General features: G+C 32.6%; 1 protein-coding gene across 2 annotated transcripts; it reads right to left on the reverse strand.

The window, feature by feature from the left end:
• Nucleotides 1-557: 557 nt before the first annotated feature.
• Nucleotides 558-6303, reverse strand: LOC129292705 (CDPK-related kinase 5-like). Of its 2 annotated transcripts, XM_054930315.1 has the most exons (11): nucleotides 5353-6290; nucleotides 4187-4317; nucleotides 3898-3939; nucleotides 3684-3792; nucleotides 2693-2771; nucleotides 2309-2605; nucleotides 2104-2216; nucleotides 1713-1820; nucleotides 1561-1623; nucleotides 1309-1476; nucleotides 558-1074 (listed from the first exon to the last, which is right to left on the reverse strand). In XM_054930315.1, the coding sequence occupies exons 1-11, from the start codon at nucleotides 5905-5907 to the stop codon at nucleotides 934-936; spliced, it is 1806 nt and encodes a 601-aa protein (XP_054786290.1). In that variant the 5' UTR covers nucleotides 5908-6290; the 3' UTR covers nucleotides 558-933. The 2 variants fall into 2 exon arrangements, with proteins under 2 accessions (XP_054786290.1, XP_054786291.1); XM_054930316.1 differs by lacking the exon at nucleotides 558-1074 and having other exon boundaries at nucleotides 1336-1476; nucleotides 1561-1627; nucleotides 5353-6303.
• Nucleotides 6304-14487: the final 8184 nt, after the last annotated feature.

A 14487-nucleotide genomic window follows, 5' to 3' on the forward strand; every position in this document is an offset into this window, starting at 1 on the left:
GGCTAGCAGCCAGGCCCAATCTACAGCCTGCTGCTCTTTTTGGGCTTCGAAGTATACCAATACACTAATCACAATTAATCCCATCTTTATAGGGGGAATCGGTACTATTAGTATAATCTGAAACATACATTACATTCTTTTGGCAAAAAAAAAAAAAAAAACATAGTACATGCCTCTTCATTCATGCATTTATCCAAACAAAATCCGAATGCAAACCTGCTGTTCTTCACTCGTCTCCATCTTCATATGGTCCTGTTTATCAGCTATGAAATGGAAAGTCATCCGGGAAGAAGAAACTCGTCCTATTTCATGTGGCTTTGAGCTTCAGGGATGAACAGACAATGTTATTGGATCAGTTCTTGGTAATGCTATTAAATATACTTCACTTTCATCCCCTACAAACAATAAGAGTTGGCGATAGACGATATACTGCTTTTACTTGGGTTAAAAGCTCATGATGTCGTTAGACTTCCATCATAACCAGAATCTTTCGACATCTTCCACAGCACAATTGCTCCCTTGATCAGCTGATAGTGACACCAATCTCCACCAAATCATGGTCGCAGCGAAGTAATTGATTCACAGAACTAAAAAATTAGGGTATACATTATGAGTTAACGCTAGAATTATTACAAATGATCGTGTGTATACAGGAGCATTCCTTGTTAAGTTACATGAAATTGTTACCACCCATTTCTCTAGACTCTCCAATTCATGCCTGACCTCAATGACCACGCATATAGACTTTTTCTTGAACAATTCGAGCTCTAGTGCGAACAAAGGGGTATGGGCTTGCTGTAAGGGGATGTGCTTGCAAGAGCACCAGATATCAAGCAAACTATCATCAATTGCAGTGCACAGTCAACATATGATAACACCACAAATAGCAGAGAAATCTCAGAATATCCGAGAGGCATTGCTGAACTCGTTCGTCTATTGCACCTTTGAAAGAGTTCGGCTAGATACACCGTGTAACAATTTGACAAACCCAAGAAAGCTTAGCTTCCCATCAGTGTGCCTTATCCAATCGACAAGTACAACATGAACGGGGATAGAAGGGCCAAGTCCAAGTTCCTAAAACAACAGTTTCAAGAAAATAATAGAGGTTAGCCATTTCTTTCTTCTTCTATTTCTTTTTTGAATGAGATTTAATATAATTCATGACTGCCTAGACATAGCTGGAGCTATAATATCCTCTCAAAAGAGTTTCAGGGATAGTGGGGGAGCAGGTAACAACACAATGATTCAAATGTAAGATTAGACATCAATTACAAAAGATTTACTGTGACTGAAGCGTCCGGAACTTACTGAAGCAAGTTCTTCAATGACGATAGCTCTGTTTCCATCTTTCTCAAAAATTTCATATGCACAGCGTGCGTGCTGTTCCCAACGATCAAGAGCTTCAAGCTGATGCACACTTAATGCAGCTGCACAAAATTCTTCAAAACCCATTCTTCTATATTGTAATGAGCTTAGCTGTCACCAAAGGAATATTAAGCGATATGAATCAGTAACTAGTCAAAATTATGGACCCTCTACACATACAGAGCAAGATATTACCGAGGCAATAAAATCAGAAATGTGGGACTCTTTCATGGCATCAGTCGCATATTTCATCAGCGCCTGTCTAGACAAATATGAATGAGAAACTCATGGAATCCAACAATACATTATGTCTCACGTGCTGATGTGGCTGTATATTATCCACTCACCATCCTGATGTTCTCTAGTGTTATGCTGCCATTTTTGCCAGGCTCCAGCAGAGAAAATTGCTCCTTCAGATAATAGAGCTCATCAGCAGTCAATGTCTTTGACAAGGCCTGCCAAAGAGAGAACTAGTAAGATTCAATGTAACAGACCCATGTAAATATCAATAACGAGCATAAATTATACAACGCAACTGGAAAATTAAAACAAAGAAAGTAGATACAAGTTTCCCCAAATGTATGTTGATAGCAGAGAGATAAGAAAATCCAAAGTTTATTGGAGAAAAAAGAATATAACTTGAGGTCACTTTGTGGACTATGAATTTCATGTTGAAAGCTATAAATATTCAATATTAAATTAAGCTTTATTTCTAGCTCAGTATTAAATTATACCCACCCTCAAAGAAGCCTTGCGCAAGGATGATGATCTCATATAAGCCTTCATGAGCTTAAATGTTAAAATATCAAGAGGAACTTTTACATTGTTGAAATTCCTAATCCAAGGATGACCTGCAAATACAAGAATGCCACTGGCAATTCAAAAAATGATCTTACTAGAAGTCTAGAACCTTATTTGCTATTAGAAAGGTCAGAAAACTCGCCTAGAGCCTGAGCAGCTGATATTCGCTTCCTTGGGTCCTTATTCAACAGGCGCCTAACAAAATCTTTTGCCTCTGAAGATAAGGACGGCCAGGGAGGTTCATCAAAGCTTGGATCAGCTTTCAGAACAGCCTTAAATATACCAGACTCTGTTCGCGCCCAAAATGGACGACTTCCACATAAGAGAATATATGCTATCACGCCTACACTCCACACATCAGCTTCTGTACCGTAAGATCTATGTAGAACTTCAGGGGCCACATAGTATGCACTGCCCACGATATCATTGAGCCTTTCATCTGAAAGCCATGGAAAAGAATCAAGCCATGGCCCCACATTCTCAAGGGTGAGAAGAAAGTATCAACTAGGGCATTACTAAGTTAAACCTGGTTTGACAAAGTCTGATAGCCCAAAGTCAATAGCTTTTAATTCAGCATTTTCATCCTTTGAAACATACAGAAAATTCTGAGAAGTAAAACAGCAAGAAGGATGGTTATGTAATGAGCAAACAATTCCACATTGCAATGCCAATATCCAGTTACCCATTTTACTCATCACATATTAGAAGTGTGTACAATACAAGCAGCAGATATTTCCATTAAAGCAAGTTTTAAGCACTATATTTTTCTTTTTCTTTTTTTGGAAATGTTTGACTGGGACATGCTCATGATACATACTATGATTAATGATTTTTGCAAAATTCTGCTTACTTAAATGGTAGTACTCATGTCGGTGCTAAAGATGGGAAATGGGCGGGCTTGACCCATATCGGCTCAACCTTTAAGGGCTCAAGCCATAAGCCTGGTTACCCCAAAATCCATTATTTTTTGAAGGCCAAGGCAGGCTTGTAACCCTTGTTATTATTTTTTAAAATTAAAATTTTAAATTATAATATTTCAAATTTTTTTAAAAATACAAGTTATAATGTTCAAAAATTAAAAATAAATGATAGAAATTCTTATATTAAACTATAAACATATATTTTAAAGTTTAAATTCAATTTAAAAATTTAAAAATATTTTACTTTTTAGGAGTAAAAATAAAATGGGCCTACAAGGGCTGCTTGAGCCCAAACCCGTTTTTTCAAGGCTTATCAAGGCCTAGCTTCAAAGTCAGGTTTTTCTAAAAATTGTCATTTTTTTCGAGCCCAAGCCTTTATAAAAATATATTTAAATGGGCAGCCCACCAAGGCTAGCCCTTATTCCTGACTCTATCTAGTGCCCTCTCAAAATTCCAAAATCCAGTCAGCCAAAAACAAGATATAAAGCTATGACTCATTGAATATTCTAGCATCCAAACAGATATGGTATTTGCAACTCCATCCTATGTAGACTAATGCTTCAGTTACAGAAGAGAAAGGCCAATGTACATGCTAACCTCCGGCTTAAGATCTCTGTGCACCACGCCCTGAAGATGACAGAATGCAACAACATTCAGTATTTGTATTATGACAGCTTTTGCATCATCTTCTGAGTATTTCCCTCCTCTACAGAAAGATTAAACCATGTCAATTAGGGAAAAGGTACATCCCCAAAGATAAAGGTTTTTTAAACCAAAAGTTAAAGCTGATGTAATAAGAGATTAGAATCACCTTGAAAGAATTCGATCTAAAAGCTCACCTCCTTCACATAACCTAAAACACAAAAGCACCTAGTTCATATCCAAAACCTAGAAAACTCCTAAGTAAAGTGCAGAGTGAACTCAGGTTGATAGAATATTCAAAATTGCCATAAAAGAAACTTAGAATCAAGACCATTGAGTGAATACAGATAGATTATAGTATCCCATCAAAAAGTCCGTAAAAAAAAGTCTCCACTAAAATACCATCAATGCTGCTATTATGATAAAATCTGAAAGCGCAGAAAATGTGCCAAACTTACTCCATTACAATGTAGACATTATCTTGGTCTTCAAATGCATCGTAGAATTGTACCAGATTGTTGTGTCCAGTCAAGGCTCGTAATATTTTCACCTCCCTTCTAACATCTTCAACTGCAATTGCTGTTGACATCTGGCAACAAAAAAGGTGATATCATAAGTAAGTTGTAATATTAGTCATCCCATATATGAATATCATGTATCATGCTTTGTTGAAAAGTGGTATAGACAAAAGTGACATAAAGAAGTGACAACTTAAAAAACAGTTCTATGATTGAATTCAAAAATTGAAATTAGCCCCATAATGTAGGAATAGAATTGAATATCCGTTTTTATTTTATAGCTACATTTTCTTAAAATAGATTAATAAAATTATTCGTATCTATGGTTTCAACCCAATTGCAACTTAGTTCCAATCACTTAAAAAGTTTGCGACTAGATCCTTATAGTTTTTTAACTTCTTTTTTGGCTAACTTCGATAGTCATAAGGCATGAGATGTGACAATATGTCACAATTCCTATAACGGTTGTTTTCGGGCAAAAGCTATACAAGTAGTTATTGACCAACTAACCCCTTACATGACAACCATTCAATCCAATCGTGAGCAATCAACTAGCTAGAAAATCCATCTTTGCATTTTTACATTCAAATGCCAAGGATTGAAAATCTTCACACACGAGTCAATGATTTGCAGCTGCTAATCATCGACTTGGGATTTGGATATGCTAAGTCAATGCTCTATTAACATATTTGTCGTAGATTGTCATTGCGGAGACTCAGCAGCAAGGTCTCAAAGTGTAATAAAATATTAGAAATTGATAAAATTAAAAGAACTGATTGAGTAATTCAACCAAAGAAATAAAGTTAACCACTTTCTCTGCAACCCAATCAAAATTTCATCGAAGGAAGTTTTTTATCAGGCAAAATTAGACGGTTGGACCATTCTGACATTAACTAGCCAGAAGAATCTTCAACAGTAACCCTTGAAATGACTAAAATAAGACTTCAAAATCTCAAGCTTTATCCACAAAGTACCCACAATTCCGACACCAACACCGTTTGATCAAAATGATTCATAGTCCTCAGTATAACTTTCAGCAAAAGCAATTATAAGGGAATGTGAGATAGAGAAAGAACAATATATACGATGAGAACGGTATAGTTGACCTTAGCTTTAGGAATGACCTTCACCGCCACCTCCTGACCCTTACGTTCACCTTTCTTGAACCTAGCAGAGCATGTATACCCAAAATGCCCTCTTCCCACCTCTTCTCCAACCTCCAATCTACTGGTAAACTCCTTCGAGAACCCAAACCTCTTGTCCAAATCTCTCGATTCATCATCCTCCCCCTCTTCGGGTATCGCCGTCGCGGCCTTCCTTCCCTGCCTCCTCGCCAGTACAGCCTTTATGTGCTTGGCCGGCGACGGCGGAGGAAAGGGCCGCCGGAAAAACCTCCTTGGCGTGGAACTCGTACTCTTGCTCCCTCCCGGCGTCGACAAGGGAGAATTTTTGAGAAAATGAGCTGGACTGGGACTGTGGAAGGGGAATAACGGAGACTGCTTCCCTGTAGTGACGTCATCTTTCCGGTGGTAGTTGTTGGGGACGGGCGAAAGAGGAGATTTCGGGATTTGAGAAGAAGCTTCATACGGATCGTGGTCTTCTTCTCTTTGCCTAACCCCATACGGGTTCGGCTTCGATGGCTTGGAGACACAAACTCCCATGCTGGGTTCGATCAAAGAAGCCGGGCTACCATATCACTGATAATTCATTCATGGCATTGCGTAGAAAGTCCAGAATCGATGGCATGAGAATCATTTCGGGGCTTCATCAGCGAAAGGTTCAGACAAATGCAGAGGAGCATGGAGAGAGAGAGAAGAAAAGTAAGAGGAGAAGACTGAGAAGTGAAAAATAAATGCAGCAAGAGAAGAGAAGATCAGAGTAGATAGAAAAGGTGGATTAATGGAGAAGATGAAGGTGGGACAATCCGAGTGGCCACGTGGCATGCAGAGGATTGTGGAATTGTGGGGGTGTTTAACTGTTGATGGAATAATAATGTGAAGAGATGAGATGAAAAGAAAAAGAAAAAGGGAGAGAAATTGAGAAATGCAGGAAGTTGGATAAGGACAAGAGGAAGAAGATGCATGGGAAGATGGTGAAGGAGGATTGTTGTATTGGTTGGCATGGCTTTGGCTACATGGTGCCGCCTCTCTTCCTTGTTTCCCTGGTCATCGACAAGGCAACAATGCGCAATCCCTTCACCATAATTTTACATCATACAAAATAGACATTTCTCATAGAGCTTAAATTGCAGGTAAAGAGCCTCTTTTTTTTTTTTTTTTAATTTGAAATGCGTTTTCTTTCAAAACCACCCTTATTTTGCTTCTCATAACGTCTGTATCGTATATTGATGATTTGAGTTAAAAGAATATTTGAAGTTCTAAAAGTGCCATAAAATTAACTAACTATGCAGTTTTTAAGAAAGTAGTTAATATATTTACATTTAAAAAAATTTGACTTTTAAATTCTATCCTTCATTCAAACTAATAACAGCAATAGGGTGGGTCAATAAATTTAAATTTAAAGTCGACCGACAACTTAGTGTAATTAAGTAAGAATAATATTTTTAAAAAAATTAACTACTACTTACTTTATTTTAAATTATAAAATATTTTTGAATGAGATTTAACATGTTAAAATATAAAATATTTTTGACGAAAACAATATTTTATTATTAATATTTTTTTAATATTATCCTTTTTATTATATATTTTTTTAAATGAAGTAATAAATGAAGAGTATTTTTAAAAATTTATATTTATATTTTAAAAAATAAAGTTTTAAAGTGTATTTAATAAACTTTATTTATATATGTAATTTTGTTCGAAAACATATTATAAATTGAGATAGAAGAAATACATTTTTATCATATATTTAGGACTAATCAAGGCTTCAAAACTTTATTACATAATTAAGATCACCAGAGTAAATTAATAGGGTTAAAGTGTTAGTTTTCCTATCAATTTTTTTTTTCTAGTGGACTAGGTACCTTCAAGTCAAAGGTGATACAATTTTGCCCCTCATGTATTAAAAAAAGGAATAATTTTGCCTCTCTGTTGAATCTCTATTAATTTAACTGTTAATTGATCCAAAATATTATAAAGAATGACTTAAAAAATTTTCATAAAAGAATGTTATAAGAAAAATACTAATAGACTAATGTTATTTCCTACTTTTATAAAAGACCAAATTATCATTTTAATTAGTTATTGGTAATTATCATATCACTACTGCTCGCAACAAGGATGAGTAATTAAAAATATTATCTTTATAAATAACATCTTATTACAATATGAATAATTTAATATCATGATGTTGTTTTTTTTATAATTTTTTTAGATCATTCTCTATATTTTTTTTTAACTCAATTAACAATTAAATTAACGGATATTTAACAAAAAGAATTTTTCGACATATTGGGACAACATTGCGCTATCCTTGACTTGAGAATATCCAGCACATAGATCAGAGGCAAATTAAGATTTTAGCCCAGTTAATAATGATATCAAGGAATGAAGCTGGCAACACAAAATACAAAAGTGGTGCGCTTTGTTACCTAGGACGCAAGTACTAATGATTGATTGTTAGGAGTTCAATACGAATAAAAAATGAGATCCAACGAGTAAACAAGAACACGCAATGTTGATGATATCCTTCTTGCAAATTTCCAATTGACAGAGTAGATGATGTTATCATGTCTAGGGAAATAATTTCATACTGCGAGTGCCATTTGTTTTCTTCATCGAAAGAGAAGTTAGAAAATGAGGCAATCAACACACAACAAGATAACGATAAGAATGAAGTGTAGATATAAAATAACTTAGAGTAAGGTGGAGTTAATGATATATGTTAAATTCAAATAAGAAGCAATAGATCAAATATTTGAAAATATATTGTGTTTGAATTAACGGGACCTAGATCAAATTCCTTTTCAAATACATAAAAAATATTTAAATTTGAATCAAATTTACTTTGTACCTAATTCTTTTGAAATTTTAGACACTTCCACTATCTTGTTCTCTTTGATTGTCCGTGTTTCTTGCCATTCTTGTCTTTTACTCTTGTCTATTATCAATTGAATATAAAAACAATCTTGCCATTCTTAATATTTTGTTTTGGCTTTGAATCTTAGCTTGCATTCCTTATTTTTGCAAAAGGTAAAGAGAAAATCTTTTATGCTATCCAAACAAAAAATTTAAATATATAAACTTTAAATTTTCCAAATCTATGAATGTAAACACTGCATAAAAAGTTTTTAAAAAATATAATTAGAATGAAAAGTCTGTATGAAGACACTGATACATAAGTAAAATGTTGGACACCAACAAAGCCTAGACGTTGCAAACCCATGTGCAGGCGTGTAGATAAAATTATCCCAGCCACTAGGGCAGAGTAACTCACAAGCAATCCCTGCGTTTCTCCATCATGATCCATCCTTTTTTCCATTAAAGGAAATAATGTTATTTTGATCAGTTTTTAAACTCTCCTTGTAGTATTTAATAAGTAATATAAAAACAGCTAAGAGAGCAGGCTGTCAGAAGCCGAGCGTTAAACGGCTTCGATAACTTGGCTTGCACTTCTTAGTCCGTATTTCCAAAGACAAGATATAGAAATATGTACAGATGACTCTTTCAAAATCATGGCCGGGCAAGTTTTTAACTTTCCCGAATAGGACTTGTTTGTGCGCGCACACATATGGTAAGCTTATCAAACATGGTGTTAGATATTGAGTCATCCTGATCAACTAAACCAGTATCTGATTCAATAAATATTTTCCTTATGGCCAGTCTAATCAATTATGGTTTGACTATAATTGTAACGGGTGAATCAATGTTTTAATCATTCTGATAATTAATCCAATCTTTGCAATCTGAGAAAGAGTGTAATGATACTGATACATGAATGAGTGCTGGAAAAGTAACCAGCCTCGGATGGGGTGTGGTTAAACTGTAGGGTCATATCAACAAGGACATAGATACAAAAGCATTGGTACGTAGGCTGTACAGCAATAATAATTGGAGATGGTGGAGATCCGTAATTATATTATTGGATTAGTTAACGTTTTGCGAAGAAGGTGTTGTATTTCAAGACCCACGGGGAACAAGGATCCGTGGATTTGTTCTATGCCACAGCCACACACACTCCTCTGTCATGCACAACCATTGCAGGTCTTTTTGTCCGGAGGTGCATGAAGGATTGGACTCAAAATATGATCACTTTTGTAAAATAGATTGGATTAAATAACTTGTAGTTCGATATGATTCAATTGTAATTAAAAAATTAACGAGACTGAACTTGATTTATAAAATTAAGAAATTGATCTTAATAATTCAATACTTAGCGTTTTTTTTTCCTTTATGAAAGATAATAATTATCATTTTGATAAATTTAATTAAGATAATAAAAATATTTATAATCATAAAAAATTCATAATAATATCCAACAACAGCAATAGAAGTTACAATTTAAATTGTTCAAATTCATAACTTCAACAACAACATCAATAACATTCAACAAACTTCAGCGACATATCTAATCTACATTACAATAATAATTTAGCAACAAGTTAAATTAAAATTATATTAAATAGAAGGATGAAATGTGAATGAAGGAATGACTGTATTTAAACTTCAAACTATTCAAATATATTAAGATATTTTATAGGACTGGATTAGATCAAATGATTTGAAAACTTGCTTTTTTATTTGTTCCAACTCGAGTAGTTAGTCTAGTTTCTTTGATTTCTTTAGTCCTTTGGACCAATTTTTTTTACTGTACTGAGTTTATCCAATTTGAATTGGGTTAGCCAAGACAACCGAACTTTTACAAAGCTTTACTTTTGGCCCCCTGCCATCCTCCACCGTTTTCTTCAATAACAACAATCTTTGGTATTAAGGGCATTTTGGTCTTTCTAGTATGTTTAATTTTCTATTTTATCATTAAGATATTCATAATTTCATTACTTTTTTAATTATATACTTTGCATGTTTTTATTAAAAACAGGGTGAACTTGTTTGATAATTGAACCAATACTTTGATCTGTTCAATAGGACTAATTTGACTACAATTCAAATATAATCTTAATCATTAATTTGCAAACTATTATCTTGACTAGCTCAGGCACAGGTTGATTTAATTTTCCGTCCCTTAGTTCTTAAAGCTCATCCATATTCTCTTTCCAATTCTCAATCCTTGAAAACTATTATATATGCCAAACCAAATGAAGCTTTACCCCAATATTATATCTAGAGGATTGGATTTGGCGGGAGCCATGGTTATGAAGCTTTCATACATTTCATATTATTATATAGATATTACACATTTTCAGTTGTTCAAAATTTATACAAATAAAACTTTAATTTGTATTATGTATACGTTTGTCAATCCCGAGCCCTTTTGTGTATATAAATTTGCATATTCGTCGCATGCGATCACTTGTTGGAAGCTCTCACGGGGAAGATTGGCAGGTTTGCGTTGGAATGGTTCAACTTTTCTCAATTTTTGTTCAGTCCAATTTTTAACGGAAAGGGATTACTATCTCAATACTATCTTTTGACTTTTTTCTCCCTCCAATCCAACATTAATTGGGACCAACCTAGAGAGAATTCGTTTCTTTCCTCTCTTTTTTCCATTTCTATTTATCACTTAGGATCGTTAATTAGAGCTAGCTCGACCTTAAAAAATTAATTCTTGAAGGATTAAGATATAAAGTGGTTAGCCCTGTTAAGTCTGATTACATTTTAGGACTCCATTTTGGCTATACCAGCCCTAACCCTCAAGGCGGCCCTTTTTTCCTTTTTTTTTTAATTTAAAAATTTAAAAAGTATATTTAAAATTACAAAAAAAGTTACTATGCATTAGATTAGGTCCAGAAAAATAAATTTAAAACAATCTACATAATAATAAATTGAAGCTTGATAAAAAAAACAACACTACAAAACCAGCACCAATAACAATTAAACTTTGCTAACATCATTGTCATCAACATCGATGCAACTTGATTCTTCTCCTTGGGTTGAATCCTGAGAATCGATTGAAAGGAGAAGGAACGACAACACACTTGAAAACAATGAAATGAAACTAGGGTTTTAGACTTTTAGTGGTGTTTGATTTTTTTCATATTAAAATTAATATATATACGTAAGAGCTTAAAAAGGTTAGTCCTTTTAAACTCGATTTATCATTTTACATATTAAAGTAGCGACCTTGCCTTAAATTTTTTGATCTTAAAAAGGCAAAGCCTATTCCTAATTGACGACTCTATTTATTAATCAAATTTATTAGTGGTTTTCAACTAACTAGTAACCTGGTAAGCTCGGTCTTACTTGGGAGATGGGGTTGTTGGTCATGGTAACCAAGCCGAGCTAGATCTCGACTTTAGTCTAAACCCACTCCTACCCGGCTTGCTCTGTATGTGTATATATGTAATTATAAATATTTATTAGTATTAACTGATTTTATGATATTATTTTTTTCTTCATAGGTCATACCTAATAAATTACTTTGTTGTTATTATGAAATATTTTAAGAAATCAATATATTATTTTTATTTAAAATCTTAATTTTATTTCTTAACTTAATATTCTGTAAGAACAATCTATGTTATTTAAAAAAAATATTGCTTTCAATCATAATATTATTTTACTGGGGGATATTTTAAATGGACATAATTTAATATATAAAATTTATTTGTTATTTTATTTTTAAATTTATTTATTTTTTCAATACAAGACCAAAACTAATCTTTTAATATCGGGTTGTCTTGGTCTTAGTACATAAGGACCAAGCATCGAGTTGATCACTAACCTGATATTGCTTAATCTTTGTGCACCCCTAAAAGCTATTGACTAGCTCTAATTAAGCTAGTCAATTTACAATATATTTTGAAATCATATTATGATCTATTTGGCTCAGATTTAATTTTCGAAACATTCGATGAATGTGAGGGCTAATTAATTCATTGACATGCATTAATAAAATTAGTCAAGTTAGTTACTTGTAAAAAAAAAAAGTGTGCCGGTTTTTCTAAAATAATTTTTCTTTTTAACCATTTACTTTGAAGTATTAATATCAATAAAAAAACTTATACATTATACAAGATCTAACCACAGACATATAGCTTGGGAAAATGTCTAAATAAACATGGAAGACAAAAGGTGATTGAGACCTTAATTTAATACTTACTACTATAAAATAAACTCCCGTAAGTAAAAATAGCTCCTACATTTAGCATGGGAAGAAGCATTTTTTTTATGCATTCTACCATCTTTAAAATTAATTAGGTGAAATAGGATAATTTTTTGGAGACTCAAATTTCAACGAGTTACAAAAACTAACTATCATTAAATTAATTTTTATCAAATAAATTTTTGACATGAGCTTTTGCAGACAAAAAATCATATAAGCACTAAAATTATGCTAGCGTGAGTGTGTACCCCACAAAACGACATTGTGACGGCATAAAACACACTTTTGCATTCACTGTTAGGCAGCACTTTGTGGTGGGTTTAATCAATTAATTAATGCATTCATTCATATAATCTTAAGTCTGCAGTCAAGCTACTTCAAGGAATAAAAAGACGTGTGATCCCACATGCATTCTCAATTAATTCCCTCCCCTACTTTACTTATTCAAAAAGCTAAGGGATGAGCTTTCCATGTAAAACGTAGTACAAACAAAAGGCTTAATTTATGGAAATATTTATGGTAGTACTTCTTCAGTACCATTATAAAGTTGAATATTATTAACCCTTTCTCCATGAAGAAATATATTTGGGAGGGTGATAAAGAAATTTAAAAAAAATCAATTAATTCAAGTTAAGTCATAAGTATTAAGGTTTAAAAATTTATAAATTCATATTTTAATTTTGTAACTATGTTATTATGAATCTATAATTTATTTTTTAAATTTTAATGTGATTAAAGAATAAAAAATATTTATTTTTCATGTTAAATTTTAAAATATAAGTTATAAATTTATCATAATAGAGTTACAAAATTAAAAGAATGAGTTATAAATTTCTGAAATTTAATATTTGAGACATAACTTAAATTAATTGATCCTTTTAGAATCTCTCTATCATTCTTTTAATGTTTGTTAAAAAATATAATTCAATTATAATTTTGATATATTCTTATAATTAAGTCGTGTGCAATAATTTTAGTTCAAACTCGAGTCCCCCCTTCAGTCAAGTCTAAAAAAAATTCATTTGTTTGAAATCTACCCTATTATTTCTAATAAACTCAATACAGTCAAAAATACTTTTACGAATAAAATAAATAGCCAAGATTTTAATTTTTTTTTAAATTTTACCTCTAATATAACCAATTTTGTAGCAAAGAGATTCACACATGCACACAAATATGTTAATAATTAGTTATCTTAGTGGTAGCACTGTCTCCATCACTTGGAAGAAGTCAATGTTTCATTAACATATTAAGTTGTTTTAATGATCAATTTAGTCCATATACTTTAATTTGTAACAATTTAGTTTCTATAATTTTTTTGACTCAAAAACAATTTAGTCCTTATTGTTTTTGATTCGATACAATCTAATATATTTCTATAATTTATTAATTTAATAAACTACAAGAATTAAGTTATATAAAATCAAAATTCAATGGCTAAATCGAAAATTGAGTAAAACTTTAGGAATTAAAAATTTTGCTATCCCAAAATTTCAAACTCCGTTTAATTCAGTTGATTGGTGCGAAATAAAAAGAAATGAGTTGAATCCAGTTTAAAGGCTAAATTTGAATGGTTGGATGAATTAACTCTTCATTTCTATTGTTAGATTCAAGACTTATTAATATATTAAACATTTGGTTAGATAATTGTAATGATCAATTAACAATCAATTGCATACACGCATCTTTTTATTGGTAGCCGCTGCTTTCAAAACAAATAATGAAATCCAGAAACAGAATTTACGGGCACAGCTTTATCATATTGCTGAGTCCACTAGTTTGCAAATTTCTTTAAAATTAATAATCAACCTGACATAGAGAGAGAGGAACTTATATATATGTACACAAGTTATTAGAAATTTTCAATTTTTCTCTTGCTTGGTTAGGTATATAAAACACTAACGATTTAGATTTGTCATGAATTTCCAATGAGGATAAGTACCCACCTCCCGCACGTAATTGAAAACGACGCTTATCTACGTTGATGGGGACGCCCAATAACCAAATTTAGGGGAAACCATACCTGTAGTCCAAGAAAAATTATTAAATATAAATAG

This window comes from Prosopis cineraria, unplaced genomic scaffold (genome assembly GCF_029017545.1).
Source record: "Prosopis cineraria cultivar Desert tree isolate PC_DT_omini unplaced genomic scaffold, ASM2901754v1 PC14, whole genome shotgun sequence".
In the NCBI taxonomy this organism is placed as follows: domain Eukaryota; kingdom Viridiplantae; phylum Streptophyta; class Magnoliopsida; order Fabales; family Fabaceae; genus Prosopis; species Prosopis cineraria.